General features: G+C 38.8%; 1 protein-coding gene and 1 pseudogene across 4 annotated transcripts in view; one reads left to right on the forward strand and one right to left on the reverse strand.

The window, feature by feature from the left end:
* Positions 1–1597: 1597 nt before the first annotated feature.
* On the reverse strand, positions 1598–3164 carry LOC149822996 (25S ribosomal RNA; annotated as a pseudogene).
* A 3770-nt stretch (positions 3165–6934) lies between these two features.
* Positions 6935–23809, forward strand: part of LOC149822997 (G-type lectin S-receptor-like serine/threonine-protein kinase At4g03230) — a 29990-nt gene continuing 13115 nt past the window's right edge. For 2 of the 4 annotated variants that reach the window (XM_089980472.1, XM_089980473.1), the window contains exons 1-2: positions 6935–7381; positions 7480–7526. Coding sequence is in view for 1 of the 4 variants with exons in the window: in XM_089980471.1 (XP_089836597.1) it covers positions 21189–22443 (1255 nt within the window). In the remaining 3 variants the exon portion in view is untranslated. Of the gene's footprint in view, positions 7382–7479; positions 7527–20879; positions 22444–23809 lie in introns of those variants that run through there. The other 2 variants (XM_089980474.1, XM_089980471.1) reach the window with 2 other exon arrangements.

The following is a 23809-nucleotide window of genomic DNA, read 5'->3' on the forward strand; positions in this document are numbered from 1 at the left end:
GAAGGATCTTTCTCCCCGTTCTCGAGTCCTGGCTTGGTTAATTTTGCATGATAGGATCCAAACCTACAGTAATTTAAAGAAGTGGGGCATTCAGCTCCCGAGTTGGTGTGTGCTTTGTCAAGCTGCAGAAGAATCTATGTTTCATTTGTTCTGGTCTTGCCCAATATTTGTGGAACTCTTTAGCAGGACCTGAAGGCATCCGGAAGTGTTTGTTAAGTTGGAGTCCTTTGCGCTAGATCTGATCTTGGGCCCGGTTTGTATTAGGCGCAACACGAGGTGGAGGTTCATCTGGCAGATGTGGTTGCTTACTTCTTGGTGGTTTGTTTGGATGGCGCGAAACGATGCTCATTTTCGTCAAATTCCGGTTAACATTCAAAACCTGGTGCATAAAATCTTGGTAGATGTTTATGCGGTGTATGCATCTTAGTGATTTTTTGCTCCCTTCTGCTGACGCTACCTCTCTTTTGCCGCAATCTGGGCAAGCGGCTCCGGCGTGAGCCCGTTTTTTCTTTATTTGTTTTGGCTTTTGCTCTTGTTCAGTGCATGGGTTCAACATTTTGTTATCTTCGTGAGTGGTAATGTTGAATTTCTTTCGGCTCTCTCTCTCTCTCTCTCTCTCTCTCTCTATATATATATATATATATATAAGTTGATTGGACCGTACAAATATGCTCAGCGTTGTTTATTTAGTACATTCACTTTTATCTTTATTTAAATTATATTTAAACACTTAATCCTGTAATTCAAAGTATATTCTATAGTAAACCATGATAAGTTAATCCATACTATGCATGTATATGTGTGTCTGTGTGGCACTAAGATATGAATCTGTTTTCCTTTTTGCCTTTCGGTTGGAGTGGGTATATGTCTCCAGAGTACGCCATAGAAGGGAGGTTTTCAATGAAATCTGATGTTTTCAGCTTTGGGATTTTAGTGTAAGAGATTGTGAGTGGGAAAAAGACAACACGCACCCACCATCCTGATCTCTGGCTTAACCTTCTTGGTTATGTAAGTAGACTTTGACCCCATCAAGTCCCACTTTCTTGGCATTAATATGGTTCTTTTTCATAATAATGAATATTCCTATGTATTCAATGTGGTATGAACGAAAAGAAAACTAAGTAATGCGGTTATAAGGATATAACAGACGTGCATAATTCTGAATTTCCAGTTAGATTATAGAGATGCTTTGTTACGGCCTTAGAATATCTCAACTTGTCTGACTTGTTAGGATTAGTTAAAAAAAATCCCACTTGAGATCAGAATATTACAGAGCAATGCTCACATTATCAAATATGTAAACTATATGGAGTATGGCATTAATTATACAAAAACAGGAATGTTCTGATTCTAGTGTAAAAATTATGAGTACATGTGCAGGCTTGGGAACTATGGAAAGGAGGAGCACTTGAGTTACTGGATCCATCATTGACTGGTTCGTGCACCTCATCGGAAGTGGTAAGGTGCATCCATCTCGAGCTGCTCGGCGTTCAAGACGAAGCAACAGATCGACCATCCATGTCTAGTGTTGTAATGTTGAGTAGTGAAGCTGCAAATCTCCCTGAACCAAGCATGCCTACTTACTCTGCAAGAAGACACATAAATACTGATTCATCTTCCGCAGATGACTTGATGCGGTTATGAGTACGGCTGGGTGTGGGCGGCACTCGGTCGTCCCGGATTTTCAAGGGTTGCCAGGGGTGCATTGGACATCATGCGACGTGCAGTGCTCTTCCAGCCACTGGACCCTACCTCTGGCTGAGCCGTTTTCAGGGTGAGCAGGATGTTAAACAGAAAAGATAACTCTTCCCAAAGACCCCGCCAATGTGCCCGGACTCCCAAACATTGTCGTCAACCACCACATCCCAGTTCGGGAATTTTAACCTGATTTCCTTTCGAGGTTTAAGTGATCTACACTATCTGACAGGCTTCCCCTGCCTCTTAGGATCGACTAACCCATGAGCAAGTGTCGTTCACGTGGAACCTTTCCCCTCTTCGGCCCTCAAAGTTCTCATTTGAATATTTACTACCGCCACCAAGATATGCACAGACAGTCATTCCGCCCAGCCTCATGACCTGGGTTTCGCAATGACCATCGCACCCTCCTACTTATTGAGGCCTGACAATCGCCTCAATGGCCGGGTGTGGGTCACACGCTTAAGTGCCATCCATTTTTGGGGCTAGTTGATGCCATAGGTGAGTTGTTACACACTCCTTAGTGGATTTCGACTCTCATGACCACTATCTTTCTGTCTTAATCGACCAACACCCTTTGTGTGATCTAGGTTAGCACATAGTTAGTCACCGTAACACAGTTCTGCTTAACAAAAATGGCCCACTTAAAGCTCTTGATTTCGCGAGGCAGCTCAACAAAATAGTGTTGTCATGCATATTTAAAGTTTGAGACGCCCCCAATGCCTCTAATCATTGGATTTACATGACAGAATTCTCGTGAGCTCCAGCTATCCTGAGAGAAATTTCAGAGGGAACCAGCTACTAGAGGGTTTAATTAGTCTTTCGCCCCTATACCCAAGTCAGACAAACTATTTGCACGTCCACCAGAGTTTCCTTTGGCTTCACCTCGCTCAAGCATAGTTCACCATCTTCCGTGTCCCGACAGGCATACTCCCACTTGAACCCTTTTCAGAAGATCAAGGTCGGTTGGTAGTGCACCCCCTTGAAGGGGATCCTACCACTCAGCTTCCTTTCTACTTTCGGGTTTCCACACCCGTTCACTCGCATATATGTCAAACTCCTTGGTTCGTGTTTCAAGATGGGCCGGATGGGGAGCCCACAGGCTGGTGCCACAGACATGCTGATGCTGCAAACAGCTCACCACAAGGGTGCGTGCCGTGAATCCTCAGTTGAGGCGATCATGGTCCACGAGCGTAACAACTGCCCAGGCTTCAGCCACCACCTCGGCAGACCGGTTGAAAGCCGTTCTGCATACGACTGAGGTGCATCGCCAGCCCCCATCCGCTTCTCTCTCGGCAAGCAATTTCAAGCACTCTTTGACTCTCTTGTCAAAGTCCTTTTCATCTTTTCCTCGGGGTACTTTTACCCTATCGGTCTAAAATTATTTCATAATCAATGTCATAATCTCTACTATGGAAGGTCGATAGAGATTTGGCATGATGATTATATATGCATCACACTCCTGGATTGTCCTGGACTTCCAACTGCTGGCTGCTATAAAAATGAAGTGCTAAGAAATTCTTGATTTTAAGCAAAGGCAAACCAAAAACAGAGTTCACCTTGTATTAATGTAATTCCGATACTATAGAGATGCAGAAAATATAGAAATCCATCGGTGTAAATATTTGATATTATATATTGGAGGTTAAATAACTTCACTTTGTGCACAAGTAGAGCGATATGCTTGTGATTGTTGGCTGATGAGAGTTAACAAACTGTACTAATCTGGTGATTTCAAGCCTACAGCTTATTAAGGTTGCCATTTAGTTGGAGAAGCAAGTGTTATTAGCTGTCCAATGTTGAGAGTTTCAACAGCGTGCATTTGAGTGAAGTAAGCTAGAAGTGGGAGGTGTCTTCCTCCCTATAGTTTGAAACAACTAAAATTCTAGTGCTCTTGTGAGACAGACAATTTTGTTATAAATCACTGTCAGTGGTAGATGTGCATAAGGTGCATTGAAATGAGAATTAACTTATATCCTTTTTAGGATTAAGAACTTGTCTGTTTATTTTTGTGTTTACTTGCCTTTTGTTCATTTAATTTATTTGGAGAAGATGGCGAATAGCCCCTGCTGAAATCAAAGTCTGTGACTCAATAGATGCATAGTGCGACTTAAGAAACAATCCAGCATCTGCCACTTATTTTGGGAAGAATTGGAAGAAATGGAACTATTGGACAAGTGGATAGGTAGAGGTAAGTAGGGATTCTGTAAACACTTTACCTACCCCGGAAACTCTACATAAACATATGGGTGTGTGGAATTCCCTCCCACTGCTAGAAGCTCCAAGGCATCTGAATCCATATCCACAGCAGAATTTAAGCAGGTTACATGGGTGCATGCATATTAGCCCAGCTAAGATGGAACACACAACTTGGTGAACGAAAATGTCAGAGAGAATTCAGAATGGTTGATTTGATAGGAATCAACCCTTGAATAGTCCTTTCAACAGAAAACTTGATTTGTTTAATCATTAAATGTTGGTGTTTTTACAACCTTTTGATTTCTTGAATCGCCAAAACAATCCTGCACACAAATCAGAATCTGGCTATTAAAATGCCGATATTCACTAAACAGAGCATACAGATGACATCTATGTGGTCAGAATTGATGCAGAATTCCACAAAGAATAAATTCCGCATTAGGGTATAGGATAGGAATGAGTAGAACCTGCTCCTAAACCAAGTGCCATTTTGATTGGCCTGGAAGCGATCCAGGAACCAGCACCACCTAACCAGTCCCAATTCCAAAAATTAGATGGGACAGGACCACATCTTACAATTGGCAGCCACCTTACTTACATAAATCAAGAACTAACTTTCATTTGCTTGTTTGAAAAGAGATCAGTTTTGCATGTCAAAGCGCGATTTTTTCATTAGAGTATTGTCGACAATAATAATAATAGTGTAATGGTTATTGATCCGTTAAAAATGAATAAATCAAAATTAGTTGATCCTTTAATTGTCTTCTCCAACTCATATGTGGAGAGATAGAGAGTATTGCTTTCATTTTTTTATGGGATTGATTTTGACATGCAAAACTGATCTCTTTTCAAACATGCAAATGAAAGTTCGTGCTTTCATAAATCTAGCACCAACTTTCATTTTTTTTTTTAAAGGCAAGTTGGGGTTAGGCAGACCTCTACCAGTTATACAACTAATACCATTGGGTTTTGACCCTGCAACGTCCCAACACAAGGTGACGTACACTAGCTGCTCCTACCAAACAAGTGGAGCCCCCGTTTATACAACTAATACCGTTGGTACCAACTTTCATTTTTGCATGGGATTGACTTTGACATGCAAGACAGATCTCTGTTTTCAAACATGCCCATAGTTTCCTATTTCAATAGAGACTATGCAGGTGGACGTAATCAACTAAATTATTATTATCAAACAAATTAAAACTTTTAAGTATTTTTTATTTTTCTCACTTTCCATGTGGTTTCAAGGTCTTCTTGTGAATTAAGTAAACTGATGTTCATATGATTGATTGTTTAATGTTAAATTATGGTTGAATAATTATCACTTTTAACTTTAATCTCTGTCATACTGTTCTTCCTAATCCATCAATTTCACAAGTTCCTTCATACAGTTGTCACAAATATATTTAATCATCAAAGACCTTCAGTGCATAGTGACAAATATCACGAGATTTATGAAAATCTCGCGAGAAATTGCCTGAAAGTTTAAAATGGCAATTTCTTGTGAGATTTTCAAAATATCATGAGATTTACGAAAAAAAACATAAATACCGTGATTTAAATGTGATATTTACGTTTTAAATGGGTATTTATCATGAAAAAATCATGTATTTTTTTAAAATAATTTTTATTAATATTTTCTTATAAAAATATTTTTTATATTTATTAAATTTTTTTATTGCCAAGATTTTGCCAAAAAAATGAGAGATTTGTGAAAACTTTTCAATTTCTTGCGAGTTTTTGAAAAACCAGAATTTGCCGATAAAAACGTTTGTCACTATGCTTCAGTGGTATTGGTATGCGGAAACGTGTTAGTCTTAGCCATGGTTCTTGACTGTTGTAAATTTATTGAAAACCTTTTTCCATTTTACTATATCGGTGACGTTGAACTAAAAAAATAATTCTTTTTCTCAATCACAACAATAATTAATGTTGTTAATGACAATGATAAATACCACAATAAGTTATGATTGTCGTTATTGTTGTGGACACTAATCGCCCCTAGCTATGCGACAATGCTCTTGAGTTGTTACGTAGATAGATTAATCTACCACACCTACTGGTTTTGGAGAATCTGTCTGGCACTTTAATTATCAATTAGAACCAACCACTCCCCTATATATATATATATATATATATATATATATATATATTGTATTGGGTTCGGTGCTAAACTGCGTGCTAAATAGGTTTTTTGGGCTTTTTTTATTTTATTTTTAAATTCTGACCATACAGATGGATCTATGTACTTGATTTTATAGGGATCAGCTCTTGAAGCGTTCGATTCCACGCTGAATGTATCTATTAGATTTGCAAAAAAAACATATAAAAATCTTCATTCATACACACTAACATATTTGGTTGGCCAACATGTTCCAGTTTCCCAGTGAAACAATATCACCATAGAAGCACCCTATATATATATATATATATATAGAGAGAGAGAGAGACTAAAATATGTAAACTCATATGAACCATGATTTTCATAGTTTTTTGCAAATCTAATCATGTGGATGCATTTGGCATGTCCATTTGCTTTGAATCGTCTATTAGATCATTGTAATTGGACCAGAAAATGTGATTTTGTATGCTTTAATATTTTTGAAAATTTTGAGCTGTTGTATACACCATAATTGAATGATCTAAGAGTCTGTTTCTACAAAACCAAGTATCTGGATCGCATTTGTATGGTTAAATTTAAAAAAAATATATTATCAAAATCTCGGTGCATACCAATTTACATATTTTGTTATAGTTTATATATTCCAATTACCCTATATATATATATATATATATATGCATTTTTTTATGGATATGCAAAACACCAACCAGTCTTGTGAAAACTCTAGTATAAACATCCTACAACTACAGCAACTACTTGAAGTGAACCAGTGGCGGAGCCAGGGGTGGGCGGTCGCCCACCCCAAAAATTTGTATCGGATCCGGGTCGGGTCCGACCCGGCTCCGAGAACCCAATAGGGTTAAGGGAGTAGGGTCGCAGGGAAGGGACAATGCCTTTCTCTGCGCCGCCCTCCCCCTTCCTCCTCACCTCCTGTAGGTTGTAACGGCCATCATCGGCCATGCTCCTCTCCTCACCTCCCGTAATGGCCATTGCCGGTCGTGCTCCTCACCTCCCGTAACGTCGGTCGTGCTCCTCACTTCGTGTAACGGCCATCCCCGATCGTGCTCCTTTCCTCACCTCCCGTAACGGCCATCGTCGATCGTGCGCACTGCGCCTGCTCCCTCTTCTCTCCCCTCTCTGTTTCCCCCAGGCCCCTCTGCGATTTCCGGTGAGCCAATGGCCCAATCCCAAAGCATGTTATCCCAATCTCAACTCACTCATTTGCTCCATGCTCCAATACCCATTTTGCCAATCCCAACCACATATTTCATTGTTGCAAAACTTCAGTGATTCTTTTGAAGAGAACTGAAGCTTCAAGATCATTGACAGTAAAGAATGCAACAACAAAACCTGCAAAAACTCCAGGTTTTTTGTTATTTTTTTGGTTAGTGGTCTCTTTTCTTTAAGTATATGTGTGTTTTTCCAATATTGGTGAGTGACTGTGGCTTTTTGCTTCATTTTAGCTGAAGAGGATTGGAAGATTAAGTGTGAGTTTCTTTTGAAGAAAAGGGTATGTTTTTTCATGCCCATGTTGGCTTAATTGCTCTGGAAATTTGGACTGCTTTGTTGGTTCGCAGGATTTTGATGATCTTGCTATCATGTGCGTGTTTTATTATTGTTATTATACTTTCCTATAGTAGTCCCTTCGCTTTTCTGTGATTCATTTTTCACTTCTTTCTTTTGGGGTATATGATGGACAAATTGTGAACTTGGTCGTATGGAGTGTATGTATTTGAAGTGTAACCTCCTGACTTACATCAATGGATGTTTCATAAGAAAGTTTATCTACACATATTCTCTCTCAGAATAAACAAGCAGGGGATTAACCTTAAGTGCCTAGGAAGCTAGTTGTTACCCACTTAATTTGCTTGCATAAATTGGCTATACATGTATTTACTTTTGCTATTTGATCTGGATGGTACCAACCATTTCTTTCAATTTGTGCCTTTTTGGTTGGGGATTGAAGAAGTCAAAACCTTTGTCTTTGGTAGTGAAATAATATGAACTGGAGAATGATAGTGAATACTCAGTGAACAATTTCAGTTAGCATGGCTAGTGATGATGAAGTGCAAATTATTGGTTTATTGGCTAGATGACAATGGGTAATTTTGATAGATAACTGCCACTGCAAAGGGCATATTGGTTATTACTTAGTGATTGTTACTGTTTAGAACGTGATGCTTGTTTAATTGAATAGTGTGTTGGAAGTTGAGATAGCCTTTCTTCACAGTTGGATGTTTGGTTGTTTACTTGAAATTGTTGTTTGGTTCATTAGGTTGAGTCAGTTTGCACATAGTTTGCTTTTCGAAACTTTCTGTAGAATTACTGGGTATGAGATCATTTGGATGATGATTGTGAGACGCTGTTATTAAATAGTTATGATGTATGGCCATACATAGCCTGTCTAAAGCTTAACCCTCTTGCTGATTCCCTTTCATAGAGTTTTCTAAGAAGCGAATATTACCAAAATTCATACAATATCAGAGCATAAAAGTATATTTTCCATAAAGGTGCAGTCATCTAAACTAGTTTTTTTATGAAACATATTTCTGTTTTATGGTTTATTTAGGAAAATTCAAATGAAGCAGACACGATAAGAAGGTTCAAGTAATTTGAGCTTGGGAAAATCAATATAGGCTGTTTGAGTTAAAGGAATTAGAATATTTAACACATCTAGGGATATTCCATGTTAAAGAAGATTAAGAAGAAAAAAAATGGATAACCTTCAAGAAGTGTGACTGTTATTATCTTCAATTTTATCTTCAATAGCTGCATTATTTTTGGCTTTTCGTCATCTTGATTGTAAGTAAGATGGTCATCTTATAGTAAGAATATAACCGAAAAATTCTAATGTTGTAATAGAGAAACAAAATACTTAATGCACATGACTAAATGATATGATGCCAAAATACCTTTAACTTGAAACTGAAAACTATATTCTATGTGACTGGTGACACATTTACAATTTTAGTCTTGGTGTGTTACGTAAAATTTTCTACATATTTTGCTACAAGAAGTGTTTCTTACGTCTGCTTCTTCACAGAAACAGCTACTACCTTATAGCTAGTTGGAGTAGGGAAGATACTAGCCTTTTAAGATGCTGTTTTTTTACTATAATGATGACCAGACTGTCATTTATGAAATGTTTTGTGATGTAAAAGCATGTTATAGTTTTTTGCTACAAGAATTTGTTTTTTGCTTACATTTGATGTGCAAAGTTTTAAGAATAACTGATGACCTTTCACAAGCACTTCAGTGAAAAGATCAAGACATTATGAATGCTATGAGTTTAATCACTACACCAAAACAGTGCCTTAAAAGTCTGAGAGACAATGGATGAGACTCTCTCGTAAACAAAGTGTCCATATTTTGTAAGAGATTTGATATTCTGATTCCTGATCTAGGGGACTCATATATACCTCAAGGATGACCAAGACATAAGGTTGAAAAGATCACCACATTGCATTATTATCGTATTGATGTGTTTTATGCTATTATTGATTTGCAACTTCAAGAGTTGAATGATCATTTCACTAAAGCAAATACAAGACTCCTCCTTTCAATGACATGCTTGAGTTCAAAGAATTCTTTTTTTGCTTTTGATAAAGATAAGTTGATTCGTCTTGCTGAGCTTTACCCTAAGGACTTTTCTAGAGTAAACATAATTAGACTTGAAAATTAATTGAATATATATATATTGCAGAAATGTGAAACAATGATCAATTTTCAAGTTTAAAATCTTTAGCAGAGCTAGCAGAGATGATGATAGCAACTCAAAAGCACATTGTATTTTCTCATGTGTATCTATTGATTAAGTTGGCATTAACTTTACCAATTTTAACAACAAGTGTTGAAAGAACATTTCTAGCTATGAACAATATCAAAAGTCGTTTACGTAATAGAATGAGAGATGAATGGATCAATGATGCCTTGGTTACTTACATAGAGAAGGAGACATTTGATATCATCAGTGATGATGCAATTATGAATTATTTTCAAAATATGAAAAATAGAAGATGCCCGTTGTAAAATTTTCATGAATTTAGTTGTTTGTATTTCTTAAGTGAACAATCTTTATTTTAGTTTACAAGTACAAATTAAGGTTTTATCTTATTATGTTCATAAATTTAGTTGTTTGTGTTTGTAACGATTATTATTTTAATTCAAAGGCTTATTTAAGTTTTATCTCTCCACGAATGACTCTTCCTCCATCAAAAAAAATTTGGCTCCGCCACTGGTCCGAATAAATGAATCATCCTTCAAGACCATAACATTGTCCCCGAGACCTGAAGTTTGCCCACCCAACGAAAAACTTCTGGCTCCGCCACTGAAGTGAACCGTTGGTTTCTTGCTTTGAACAACGACGGGGTAAAACCATCCTTTGTTCATAAACATGACAGGTTTATATATATATATATATATATATATATTGGAGATGAGTTACTTAAATATTTGATATGCATAATACTAGTGGTGTCAACGGGTTGGGTTACCCTATAGGGTCCGATTAAGGTGATAAATAAGAGGACCAGATTAAGACCCAGGTCTTGTCGCTTCGTCCCTTTGTGATATAATTCTTCTGATCTGAAATAAAGTTATGACTAAAAAACAAAGACGAAGGTTAGTGTTTGGGTTGCCGTTCATCTCATGGATAAACATGAACAGCATATTCAAGGCACCTCTAACGGTATTATCGTGAGATGTGACTATGATCTAATATGGACATTGATTCGGTTTAGGTAGGAATGCAAATGGGTCGGATCCTTAATAGTGATTTACCATGTATTTAGATGTTTCGGATGAATCCGAACCATTTGGGTCAGGGTTTCAACCAGACTGCATATGAATTACACCATCAGGATCAAGAGCCGGGTTTAATAGAGTTCACCGCACCTACCAAACCCATTTGAGCCCATAAGTTCAATGTTTCTCACGTTCTGAGGTAGGGATTTGAGCCAAGGACAGCCCCTTTGTTGTTGCTAGTACCCATTGAAACAAAAAAAGAATAATTCTAAATTTTATGTAAAGAAAACCTGTCACACCCTTCCAGGTGGCAATAGGCAGCTTTAGGGCTTAGTTTTCTAATATTTGAGACTGAGCCCATCTTCGTGGAAAAGAGAGTCAAGGTTGTAGTCTGGTCAAGTCAACGCTGCATTGAAGAGGACCTTTATGCATTGAAGAGAATCTTCGTAATCTCAATATCACAGCTGTCAGGACTAAGTCTATGATCCTGGGGGTGGTTTCTCCGAGTAAAAAAAATCAACAAAAATAAAAAAAAAATCATGGCACACCGAGATTTGGGAGAAAATCATTACTTATTAATTGCAGTTGTCCCAAGATAAGCTGTGCGACTTATATTTAAATAAACTATAACAAATATCATTTTCTCAAAATTGATTACACCGTCCTTTTAGGGGAAGGGCATGGGACCGATTATCATTATCATAAGTAGCATCAACTCCACCAACTAACAGTGCAAAAAGTAACTGCAAACATCAATTTATGGGCCTTGTATCTATCAAGAGATTTTTAGACTTTTTTTTTGTGTGTGTTAATCCAGAAAATCTTATCAAATTAAATGAGTTAAATAAATATAAGAAATGATCAATATTTTGAAAAACTTGAGTTCAAAATGGAAATGAACTCTTCTAGAAGAAATGTCATTAAAAGCAGGTACCATGCTTTTTGCGAGTTTATTTGTTTTAACAGTATCCAATTTTTCCAATAGACTTAAATCAGCTAGGGCTGGTAAAAAAGCAAGCAGCCATGACTCGACTCGGTTTGTCTCGTCACCAACTCGTTCATAATGTTATAGATGATTAACCGACACTACAAGAAACTTGTGGATCAGCGACGACCTAAATTCATCGCTAATTCGACGCTAATCCGTCGCTAAACAGTTTAGCGACGGATTAGCATCAGATTAACGACGAAAAACTTTCATCGCGAATTTTTCGACGTTAAGTAGTGCCAGAACTTATCTGCCACTAATTCTGTCGCTAATTTACGACAGATTAGCGACGAATATGATCCATCGCGAGTCCTTCGCTATTTTAAATTAGCGATGGATCATATCCGTCGCTAATCCGTTGTTAAATTTAAAAAAAAAAAAAAATTAAAAATTCGCATTGTCGGCGCGTTCTCCGGCAAGAAGCAATTTTTTTTGCACAACCGACGCGTTCCGGCGTCGGGACGCTCTTCCCCTAACAATCGCGATGAACTGGCGCTGCCTCCAGTTGCATCTTCCTCACCCTCTCCCTCCGCCTCTTCCCTTCACTCAACGACTTCTTCATCCTCCTCCTCCACGTGACCACCATCGTTGCCGCCACATTTGGCTGCGCGTCGACCACCAGCGCTGCCTCGCACACGTGTTGATACACCTCCCACATGGTGTCAACCGTGTTGATGGCCATATTCGAGGGGTCGGTGTCGGTGCTCATCTTCACGCGGACGAGAGACTTCCTGCAGCCCCTCAAGTCGTACGTCAGAGAAGACGACGCAGAGGTGATACTCAAGCTCGCGGGGGGTCTCTGCGTGCTCATATTTTGCTTGGAGTGGGTGGTGTTGTGCTTGGCATTCATAATGCGCTACAACGCCTATGTTGTTGAACCAGCGCGTTCCAGCGTCGGCGACTCCGATAGGCTCCAGTGGCTCCCCAACAGCAGCCTCATCTTCGTCGCCACTCTCTTCAACTCCGGCAAGCTCCAGGTTTAAATCGAACGTGAGGGAAAAACAAAGGGAGAAAAAATTTTGAACGGAGGGAGGGAAAATTTCGCGCCTCAAGTGGGACGAAAATTAGCGAGGGAATTTTTCTGTCCCTAATCCGTCGCTAATTAGCGATGGATTATGGACGGAAATATCTCTGTCGCTAATTCCGTCGCTAATTAGCATTTTTTTGTAGTGTTTTGGCGACGAAAAAATGTTGCCGCTAATCCCTCACTAATTAGCAACGACTTTAGCGACGGAGATATTTTTGTCGCTAATTTTGCAAATATTTCAAACGTTAGCGACAAATAATTTTCGCTCGCTAATCCGTCGCAAATTGGCGACGGAAAAAATCCGTCGCAAATTTCCGTCGCTAAGTAGCATTTTTCTTGTGGTGCGAGCCATGAACAGCTTGTTTACCTTAAACAAGTCTATCCCAAACACAGGTGGTTCAGTTCCGCTCGACTGGGGTGAGCTCGTGTAATAAAATATATTTTTATGTATAATATATATTTAAGTATAATACATAAAAATATAAATTCATAAAATATATATACAAGAAAAGGATTCTTAAATATGTACTATTAAGTGTAATATATAAAACATACATATCTATATAAAAAAATACATATATTCCATGTATTAATAACATGGAATGTTTTTACATGAGTCAGCTCGTGCTCGGCTCATCTCATTCAGGGACTAACCGAGCTTGAGGTCGGATCGGATAAATACAAACATGAGCCCAGTCATGAGCTCAATTAACTGGTAAACGAGCCAAGTTTGAAGTTTGACTTGTTCAGCTCGTTTACCAGACCTAGCATCAGCACATGTCTCGTTTGTTCCATTGTTAACCAAAAACATACCTCGGGATAGTTGGTAAGGCGCTGGTTAATGCTTTCATGCTAGATATTCATTTCACCCTTATAATTATATTTTAAAATTCAGTTTTACCTAGAGGTGTAGCTGTGTCGGGTTCGAATCTTCAGGTTTGGGTCAGGTCTTGTCAGATCCGTTGCTCAATCGTGTCCAAAAACTAGATCCAAACCCAATCCAATTTTATTCAAGTCCAGGTTCAGGTTTGGGTATGACAAAAATAGAAGAACCATATAGATTAATAAGTTTGGATGGAAATCAGTTTGAACCCAAGCAAATTGGGTCTTAAGTAGACCCGATTTTAATAAGGTCTAACATATAGAACCAAACCCAGCTCAGTTTGATTTGGGCTCGGATTCAGGTTTTGGTATGACTAAAAATTGTGGACCCATATGGTTAACATGTTTAGGTGAAAAAACAGTATGTTCCAAATGGGTCGGGTCTTAGTTCAATTTATGCTCGGGTGGGTGTAGATATTATTAAGATTGTAGACTTATATGGGTTTTAATACAGATTCATTCTATTAGGATTTTTAACCTTTAAAACTTAGAAAAGTTGTTGTCATAAAAGTAAACCTATTAGATCAATGATAATTACATTCTAAGGATAATTATATTTGCAGTTTTCATAATCGGTATACATTATGTCTGGCTAGGATGGTTTGGTTTTCGGGTCCAAAACAAAAAAACAGGCCGGGCATGAAATGATTTGGGGTATATACCTCGTTTAGGTGTTGGTTCTAATATAAATTGCATAGCCATTAGTGTCAGTGGCTTACTTTTTTTAATAAGTCTGTGTGGTGTGACAATCCTTCTTTACCGCCGCAAGCCTAGTTATCGCTCTGTCACGGGTATAGAATGTTTTACAAACCTATGATGCGCCAAGCTGCCCAAACTGGACAGCCTAACGATCAAAGGTCGCGTACTAACACATTTCCATGTGCTGAATCATTTTCATTGACCATGTGCACCATCCCGTGCGCAACTGTCTAGTGGAAGCTGATCAAGTGCATTTTCAAATGCGCATTCCATGTAGTCTATGTCACTTAGTGCATAGTCGTCCCATATCAGCTATCACTTCTGAAAGAGGCACAAACTTTGCCTTAGCCTTGCATGCCATGGAGCGTATTGCGGCTTCATGCGCACAACATAGCACAACCTCGCCATTGAAGGAACAAGACCTTGCGGCCCTCAGTCCAAAGAACAGTTGATGATTGAACACCATAGCAAAGAGCACCACCCAGACTGATTCGTCGGTGCATAAGCATTTACTCGCCTAGTCCCGAGTCACCATACTCGGTTGGAACCACCTAAGGTGATTTCTGAGAGAATTAGCCATAACCCACATGCACCCCCGTGCATCCAACCGCTATGTGTGGGAACTACATCTTGCAAGCTGAGAGGTCCTTAACCAAATCTCCAAAGGCAACATCCTCTGATCTGTTGGTACTGCTTAACTGAACAACGCTCCACGTCTGTATCGTCACACAACGCTACACTAACGAAGATATTGATGTCTATCGCATGACATGCTACCACCGCACGTTACCGGTCAAGCAAATGCATACCGCACGTTCTTACACTCGATGCATTTTTCACTCAGTAGAGCTCTGCATTGCACATGTCCCGTTCCGAAAGATCGGCCCAAGACAGTTAGGGTCATGTATAAAGGCCATGTCGGTTCTAATTGGTTTCAGCTCCATATTTTTCATACTCAAAACCAACCTATTTTTTAAGTAGTCCTAGATTTTTAGACTCCACCTGGACCCATGTGTCTACCAAAATCAAGTGTGTTTAGGTCTATTTGGTTTAAGATATCAGTTTGGTTCGGTTATAGCTGACTTAGTTAGAACCCTAGATTTACCTTTATAGGTACTATTTGGATGACACCCAAAACCATTTTCAAAATCTAGTTTTGGGTGTCAAACAAGATGTTACTCAAAACTATGGTTTGGCTACGGTTGTCAATGAACTAGATTTTATCTCATATCTGACCAACTTGATCTGCATTTGGTAAGCCAAAACAATATCTGAATATAGTCAGATGCAGACATGGTATTGATTTTTTGCTACTGAATCCAAAAAATATCCGAATTTGATGAATATCAAAATCCATTTACATGTTAAAAAATAGATCGGTTATGAGTCTGTCACCATCCAAATTTGAATCCATTTATCCAACATCCAATCAATGGAATATGGTATTGGCTACATCCGATCTAAACGTTTACATCCCTAGGTTTGGTGGTTGTTTGCATCAATGTTGTCAGTATCGATATATGCCCTGAATTCGGCTATTTTTTGGCCAATGGGTGCCAAGAAAATAGTTGATTTTTTTGTTATGTTTAACTTTTGGAATTTTTGCAATCCAAAAGCATGCAAAACCATGCTCTTAGTCAACCAAACACCTCAAAGTTTGGGTTTCGGTAGCCCCTTAATTTTCATTCAAACTGAACGATAGTCGTTTTCCTATTTCTTCTTATCCCTTTAGTCCTTTTGTTTCCAACTTCTACAACCTTGCTTTTTTGGACAAAAAAATCTGAGTTAGGACAACCCCTACCATTTATACAACCATACCATTGGGATTCGGACTTGCAACATCCCAATACAAGGTGTCGTGCACTAACTGCTCCTACCCCGACAAGTGGAGCCCCCGTTGGTAACTTCTACAACCTCATTCCCTACACAGTCATCTTGTATCATCTTGTCCATTACCATAGTAAGCCTCTATTCTCAGTAACAATAACAAAAGTCAAAGAACAGTGGACGATAATAGGGTTTTCATGGAGAGAGAGGGAGAGCCGAAAAGCGATCAACATTACTTAAAAGTGAAACTCAACAAAGTGTTAAGTCCCACAAAGCACAAACACAACAACAACATGAGAACATTGTTAACACAAAAACAGGAAAAACCTGAATACAAACAGAAAACTCATCAAAGACCACAGACATCTAGATGGGGATCGTTTGGTTGCAGAGGCAAGTCTTTGAGGTATATGCGGAGGATAGCATACACATCAGCTAGGACCCTATGAGTCAGATAGTTAAGGTTGAACGAGACATCCCAAAAAGTAACATCAATTTTGGCCATCCATATGAACCACCACATTGTAAATAACCAAACTCTCCAAATAGTCCTGCACTTCTTTTCGCGTCTAATTATAGCAGGGCCAGGGATAAGATCCAACAAATAGCAACCCTCTCGCACAACAACTGATGGAGTCCTCTAGGTTTTAGAAAATAATTTTTGAAACACTGCACACGACCAAAAAAATGTTGTGTAGTTTATTCAGCCTATTGACAAAGCACACACCAATTGGGAAACTTTAAACTCATCCTCTTGATGTTGTTATGGGTTTGTATTCGGTCATAAAGAATCAACCAAACCAATACCTTGGTCTTCGGATATGGTCCCTAAGCCCATAAAGCATTTTTGGGGAGCCAACTTGGCCCTGGAGGTAAAAAAAAATGGTAGACCTTGTGAACTAGGAAGACTCTCACATTAGATATTGTCCATTGAAGCCAAGATTCGTCTACCCTCACGTCGAAATCCCTGTCAAGAAATAAACGCAATGTCTTAAGCCACATTTTCCTCAAATGCGATGTGTACGGTCTATGAGTCCCCCGACGAACTGCAAGCATATCAATTTGACCATATTTCAGCCAGAGAAAGTTTGCACATGCGTCCTATGAAGTATGACCCAACCAACCAATGTCATACTCCTTTTACGCAAAGCAAAGATTCTTAAGCCAGCCATAATCTTTGGCATAATGATAGAGTCCCATCCCACCAAGTGCCTCTTATAAAGTTCATTTATACCACGCCACAAAAACCTTGACAGGGCGCGCTTAAGCTTATGCTCAATATTGACATGTATGACACAAACCAACATGAAAAATTCTGGAATCGCCGACAAAACATGCATGATCAAATTAATTCTGCAAGCAAGAGAGAAATATCTGGCACGCCAAGACTGGAGCTTAAGACACACATTGTCAACAACCAGCGCACATGATGTTGTAGAGGTTGGCTTGACTTGTAGGGGGAGAGAGAGAGGGAGAGAGAGTTTATATATAAAGGAAAAAATCATGAAGGTAACTTTAGAATTTATTAGCAACGGGGCTCCAAGTGGTTGGTAGGAGTTGTCAGTGCACGTCTCTCTATGGTGGGAAGTTGCAAGTTCAAACCTCAGTGGTACGTTGAATAATAACTGATAGGGGGTCTGCCTAACCCCAGCTTGCCTTTCAAAAAACAAAGTTTAGAATTTCTTGATTGTTAAGCATATAATTAGATTGTCAGCATGCATTTGAATAACCATACATTAATAAATGAGCTATGTATTTGAATCATCAAGTTTTTTGGGTATGAATCTGAATTTGAAAAAATGAGGCATGTTTCTGTAAATAATCCTTGAAAATGCCAACAATATTTGATAGGAATCAACCCTTGGATTGCACTTTTAGCATTTTTTTATAAAAACTGATTTTTTAAATCAACAAATTTTAACATGTTTATATCCATTGATTTTTGAATTGCCACAAAATCCTACTTACAGGTTAGATTTAGATGATTCAAATGTCTATATTCAATACATGAACCACGTAAATCACATCTATAAAGTCAGATTTTATCAAAACAGCTACACCATTGAGATCCCAAGATGGGGTATGACCATAGTTTGCATAGAAACTCTATTTTGCCCTATGTATCCAGTCTCAGGCCTGGTATTGGTATGAAACTGGTTTTAAAAATACTGAAACCAGAAAGTTTAAAAAACTCATTTCTATCTGCATATGAAACTCAGCCCTACGAATATAAGAAATCAGTCCCTTGTACAAGTGAAACCTGTACGGTAGTGACAATCATTGTAGATAATAGAACCCCTCTCATGTACTACTTATATATGTAGATCAAGCTACTTCCATTGATATCATGGCTTCTTTCACTTTCATTGAAACTGTCACTAGAGGTTATTTCTTTTTCTCCAATCTAAAAGTGATTCTTTTTTATATTAATTTTATAATTGATATTTCAGAAGCATGCAAGAATAATGGTCATAGTTGCATAGACTTTTCACAAATTCTTGCAAGAAGCAGTTTTTACATCATTGACCGTATTGCAGAGGCTTTGAAGAAAATGAAATCAAGAAGGGCAGTTGGCCCAGATGGTATACCTATCGAGGCTTGGAAATGCTTGGGAGAGAAAGGTTTAGAATGGTTGACAAATCTTTTTAACTTGATTTGGCGAACAAATAAGATGCCTAATGAGTGGAGGAAGAGTACTTTGGTGCCTTTATATAAGAATAAGGGTGATATACAAGATTGCACAAACTATCGTGGTATAAAACTCATGAGTCATACTATGAAACTTTGGGAGAGGGTGATTGAGTCTAGGTTGAGGAAGGTTGTCATGATATCGGAGAATCAATTTGGTTTTATGCCTGGAAGATCAACTATGGAAGCTATACATCTTCTTAGACAACTTATTGAAAGATATAGAGAGAGGAACAAAGATTTGCATATGGTTTTTATTGATTTAGAGAAGGCATACGATAGAGTACCTAGGGACGTTCTCTGGTGGACAATGATGAAGAAAGGTGTTTCTCTCAAGTACATTAGTATAATTAAAGATATGTACGAAGGAGTAGTAACCAATGTCCGCACTTGTGGAGGGGTGACAACCAATTTCCCGATAACGGTTGGGTTACATCAAGGATCTGCTTTAAGCCCTTTCCTATTTGCAATAGTGATGGATGAGCTTACGAGATCAATTCAAGAAAATGTACCGTGGTGTATGTTGTTTGCTGATGATATTGTTTTGATTGATGAGTCTAGAGCTGGGGTTAATGCTAAGTTAGAATTATGGAGACAGACATTGGAAGCTAGAGGTTTTAAGTTGAGTAAGAGTAAGACTGAATATATGGAATGTCGGTTTAGTAAGCAACGAAGTAGTGAAGCTTGGTGAGCAAGATATACCGGTGAATGATTATTTCAAATATTTGGGATCCATCATTCAAAAGTATGGAGAAATTGATGGAGATGTAAATCATAGGATAAAGGTTGGGTGGATGAAATGGAAAAGTGCTACTGGAGTGTTGTGCGATCGTAGAATGCCATTGCGGTTGAAGGGAAAGTTTTATAGGACGACTATTAGACCCGCTTTACTATATGGTACGGAATGTTGGGCTGCCAAGAGACATCATATTCAAAAAATGAGTGTAGCTGAGATGCGGATGCTTAGATGGATGTGTGGAAATACAATAAAAGATAAGATTCGGAACGAAGAGATACGTAAGAAGGTAGGTGTTGCACCCATTGAAAATAAGATGCGAGAGAATCGTTTACGGTGGTTTGGACATATTCGGCGAAGGCCTAATGATGCTCCAGTTAGAAGGTTGGAGAAATGGGAAAATATATTAGTTAAAAGAGGTCGGGGTAGGCCTAGGAAGACTTGGATGGAGATGATAGGAAAGGATATGAATGCTTTGAACCTCACCGAGGACATGGCGTTGGATAGAAATGATTGGAGGAAAAGGATTCATGTGGAAGACCCAAAATGAATTTCTTTTTTGGTTCATATCGCTGACCCCAATTGTTTTGGGATGAAGGCGTAGTTGTTGTTGTTGTTTGACCGTATTAGGCTGAGATTGTTTTATGTTTTTTCTTTACCTTGTTATTGATTATAATATTTTGCTTTCAAAATTTTGTTTTTATATGCAGCTTAAGACATTGGCCCATTGCTACTGCTATACATGGTAAAATTATGTGATGATTTTTAGTACTTTTAACTTATAATATAAATGATGAAATCGAAATCTAATTTTTAAAAACTCGTACCATCATCAAGAAAACCACGAACCAAATCACATATCGATGTGATCTAATAGAATCTAGTACCAAAATTTTTAGACACATTTCAATATATACATACCCAAAACTTTTGAGGGCCTTGGGTACTTATACCTGTATCTACCGGTACCCATATCCAGCAACTATGGGTACGAAAATAGGATGACATAACCAATGAGTGAAGCTGATCCAACTGCCAATCAAACCCGAACCGTTTGCAATCCAACCGTTAGATTGTCTACGCATAAGGTTCCTTCTTTCAATTGATGACTTAAACCATTTAACGGACAACAAAGTAACAAAATTATCGTGGCCCCTCTCCATCGATTGAACACCAAAATAACCGTCGATTTCCTTAATCGCTCTAATTAAAAAGAAAAGAAAAAAAACTGTTAATTTCTTTAGTATTGCTTAATCATCCAGAAGTAACAAAAGCAATACTAAAGAATAGAGTGCAAGGGGTGAATGGAATCAATTACAGGGCCACACGGTGCCATGTGGGCGCGTCAAGTCAAACCTGACACACACCCAAGTTGAAACATGGGCTTCTTGGTTTGACTTATACGCTGATGGCTTCCTTCTGTGGGCAGTTGCGGTGGGCCCCGCCAACTGCTCTCTTCTTGTATACCCCTCCGATCCCCCCATGCTTAAGAGTTTGAACCGGATTCCCTCTTTACAACTCTTCCCACCTTGCCCAACACAAGAAATACCATGAGATGATTTGGAGAATGAGAAGCTGAAAAATGAGCACCATCATTTCTCCTCTCTCATGTCTTTGTTTCATACTATTCCTAGGGTTTTCCCATGAGAAAAGCTTGATATCAGTAGGTGAAAAGCTGAGGCAGAACGAGACCCTTGTCTCGGAAAAGCAGGTTTTCTCACTAGGCTTCTTCACACCAAATGGTAGCTCCTCTCAGGATAGATACTTGGGAATATGGTTCTATGGTATCCCTCAGACCATTGTATGGGTGGCCAACAGAAAGACTCCGATCCCGGCGAGGGACTCCGGTGCGTTTCTCAAACTCTCCGGCGATGGAGACCTCGTAATTCTTGACGGAAACGGGAGGAAGCTGTGGTCAGCCGGCTCACCGCCATCGTCGGGGAAAGATACGATCGCAAGGCTTGATGATACCGGGAATTTGGTGATAACTGAGGCGAATCAGGCAGCCAATTCATGGGAGAGCTTCAGAGATCCGACCGATACGTTCTTGAAGGATATGCAATTTTCTCGGAACACGACGACTACGAAGCCATTGATCTGGACGTCATGGAGGAGTGCCACCGATCCGTCGCCTGGTCAGTTCTCGCTTGGCCTAGATCACAACAGCTCACAGATTTACCTTTGGAATGGATCGGTTCCAATTTGGCGGACCGGTCCGTTAAAGGGCCGGACCTTCACTGGAATCTCCAACATGTCGTCGTTAAATATATTCGGGTTCAATCCAAACACCCAGGGGGATGAGTTCTACCTCTCGATCTCGCCCAGTTTCACCGGTCTGATGAGGTTCGTGCTGGACCACACCGGGTCCATTATAGAATACCGGTGGGATACATCAACCAGGTTGTGGTCCGATTACTGGGGTCGACCTTCGAGCATATGCGACTCGTATAATTGGTGCGGGGCATTTAATATTTGCGACCCGGAGCACAGTACCTTCTGCAGTTGCTTGCCCGGGTTTGAACCCAGATCAAGTGGGTGCGTTCGAAGGATCCCGATTGAATGCGGTACTAATAGTAGCAGTGGATCCGGTTCGGGTTCGACCGGGTTTCAGACATTGTCGGCCGTGAAGCCTCCGGATCATGCCCTCTGGATCCAATCGAGTCTGAATAAGGATGACTGTCGAGCAGTGTGCTTGAATAATTGCTCGTGTACGGCTTTTGCATATGCATCTGATATGGGTTGTATGATATGGAGAGGAGAGTTGCTGGACATTGAGCAGTTTTCGGGTCCCGGATATGGCGTGGACGTCTACCTGAGATTGGATTCTTCCGAATTAGGTAGATCTCTCTCTCTCTCTCTCTCTCTCTCTCTCTCTCTATATATATATATATATATATATATATATATATATATATATATATATATAGTTACTAGAATATGAGAACTAATGTGTCAACCGCTATTTTCATGATTTTTTCACTTAAATACAACTATACTATTTTTATGCATAAACGAGATTTTTTTAAAGCTTTAAAATCAATGGCTCGTAATCTATATAAATATTCAAGTATTCAAAAATTACATTTTTTCATCAAAAATACACTATCCAATGTTTGATTCCTAGCAAATTCACCATGTCAAGCACATTCACATAGTTGGATTTGCAAAAAATGTATTAAAAATGCTCATATTCTCTCTCTCTCTCTCTCTCTCTCTATATATATATATATATATATATATATATATATATATATATCATGGACTATTATGAAAGTAGTGGTGCAATTTTATCCGTATTTTTTTACTCCAAAAATTATATAATGATTTGCATGTGCTGGTCAAACCGTGAAGATTAACAAATACACCATGTAGCTCGATTGGTGAAACTTCCGGTGACCAAATCTTTTTATCACTAGGTTTTTTATTTATAAATAGAGAACTGCAAAAATATTATATTGATACCATACGCCAACAGTCTTAATTATTTATTCCTTGCTTGGCTCATCTAGTAGGAGCCACTTGTGAGTAATCAATCACCAAGTTAATGAGATGTCACAAGTTTGAATTCCATCAAGGGCATTACCTTCGGCTTGTCTGGTAGGAGCAGCTAGTGCAAGTCACCTTGTGTTGGGACGTTGTAGGTTCAAAACCCAATGGTATATAGTTGTATAACTGGTAGGGGTCTGCCTAATTAACCTCAGCTTGCCTTTAAAAAAAAAAAAAGTCCAAGCTGGGCATATTTCCCTACCTCAAAAGTTTTTTTTTTTTTTACATAGTCAAGCTAGGGTTAGGTAGACCCCTAGCAGTTCATTTAATTTTAAAGTAACCGTTTACAAAATCACATATTTTAAAGTGAGTGCCAATCAAGGGGATGATCGATACCTCAAAAGTTTTACCAACCGGAGACCTGCCAATATACGGTTGGTGATGGGGATCGATCTTAGCCTAGCCCTCAAAAAAAAATAGACCAACTTGATCGATTGTTTTATTGTAAAACCCCTTTATAATTTGCTCTGCTGACGATGTTCATCCCCATCTTAGCAAAATGCATGTGCCACTCGCTTGGGTTATTATATTTTTCTAAACACTGTCTGCAAAAAAATTTAATGAACGTTCAAACAGAGTTAATTATGCGTCAGTTTCAATCGAGAAAATAAAATTAGCATTTTGTGAAAATTATTTATGCATGTCAAAGCAATATTA

The sequence above is a fragment of the Nuphar pumila genome, chromosome 11 (assembly GCF_984573655.1).
Source record: "Nuphar pumila chromosome 11, dmNupPumi1.hap1.1, whole genome shotgun sequence".
Lineage (NCBI taxonomy): Eukaryota > Viridiplantae > Streptophyta > Magnoliopsida > Nymphaeales > Nymphaeaceae > Nuphar > Nuphar pumila.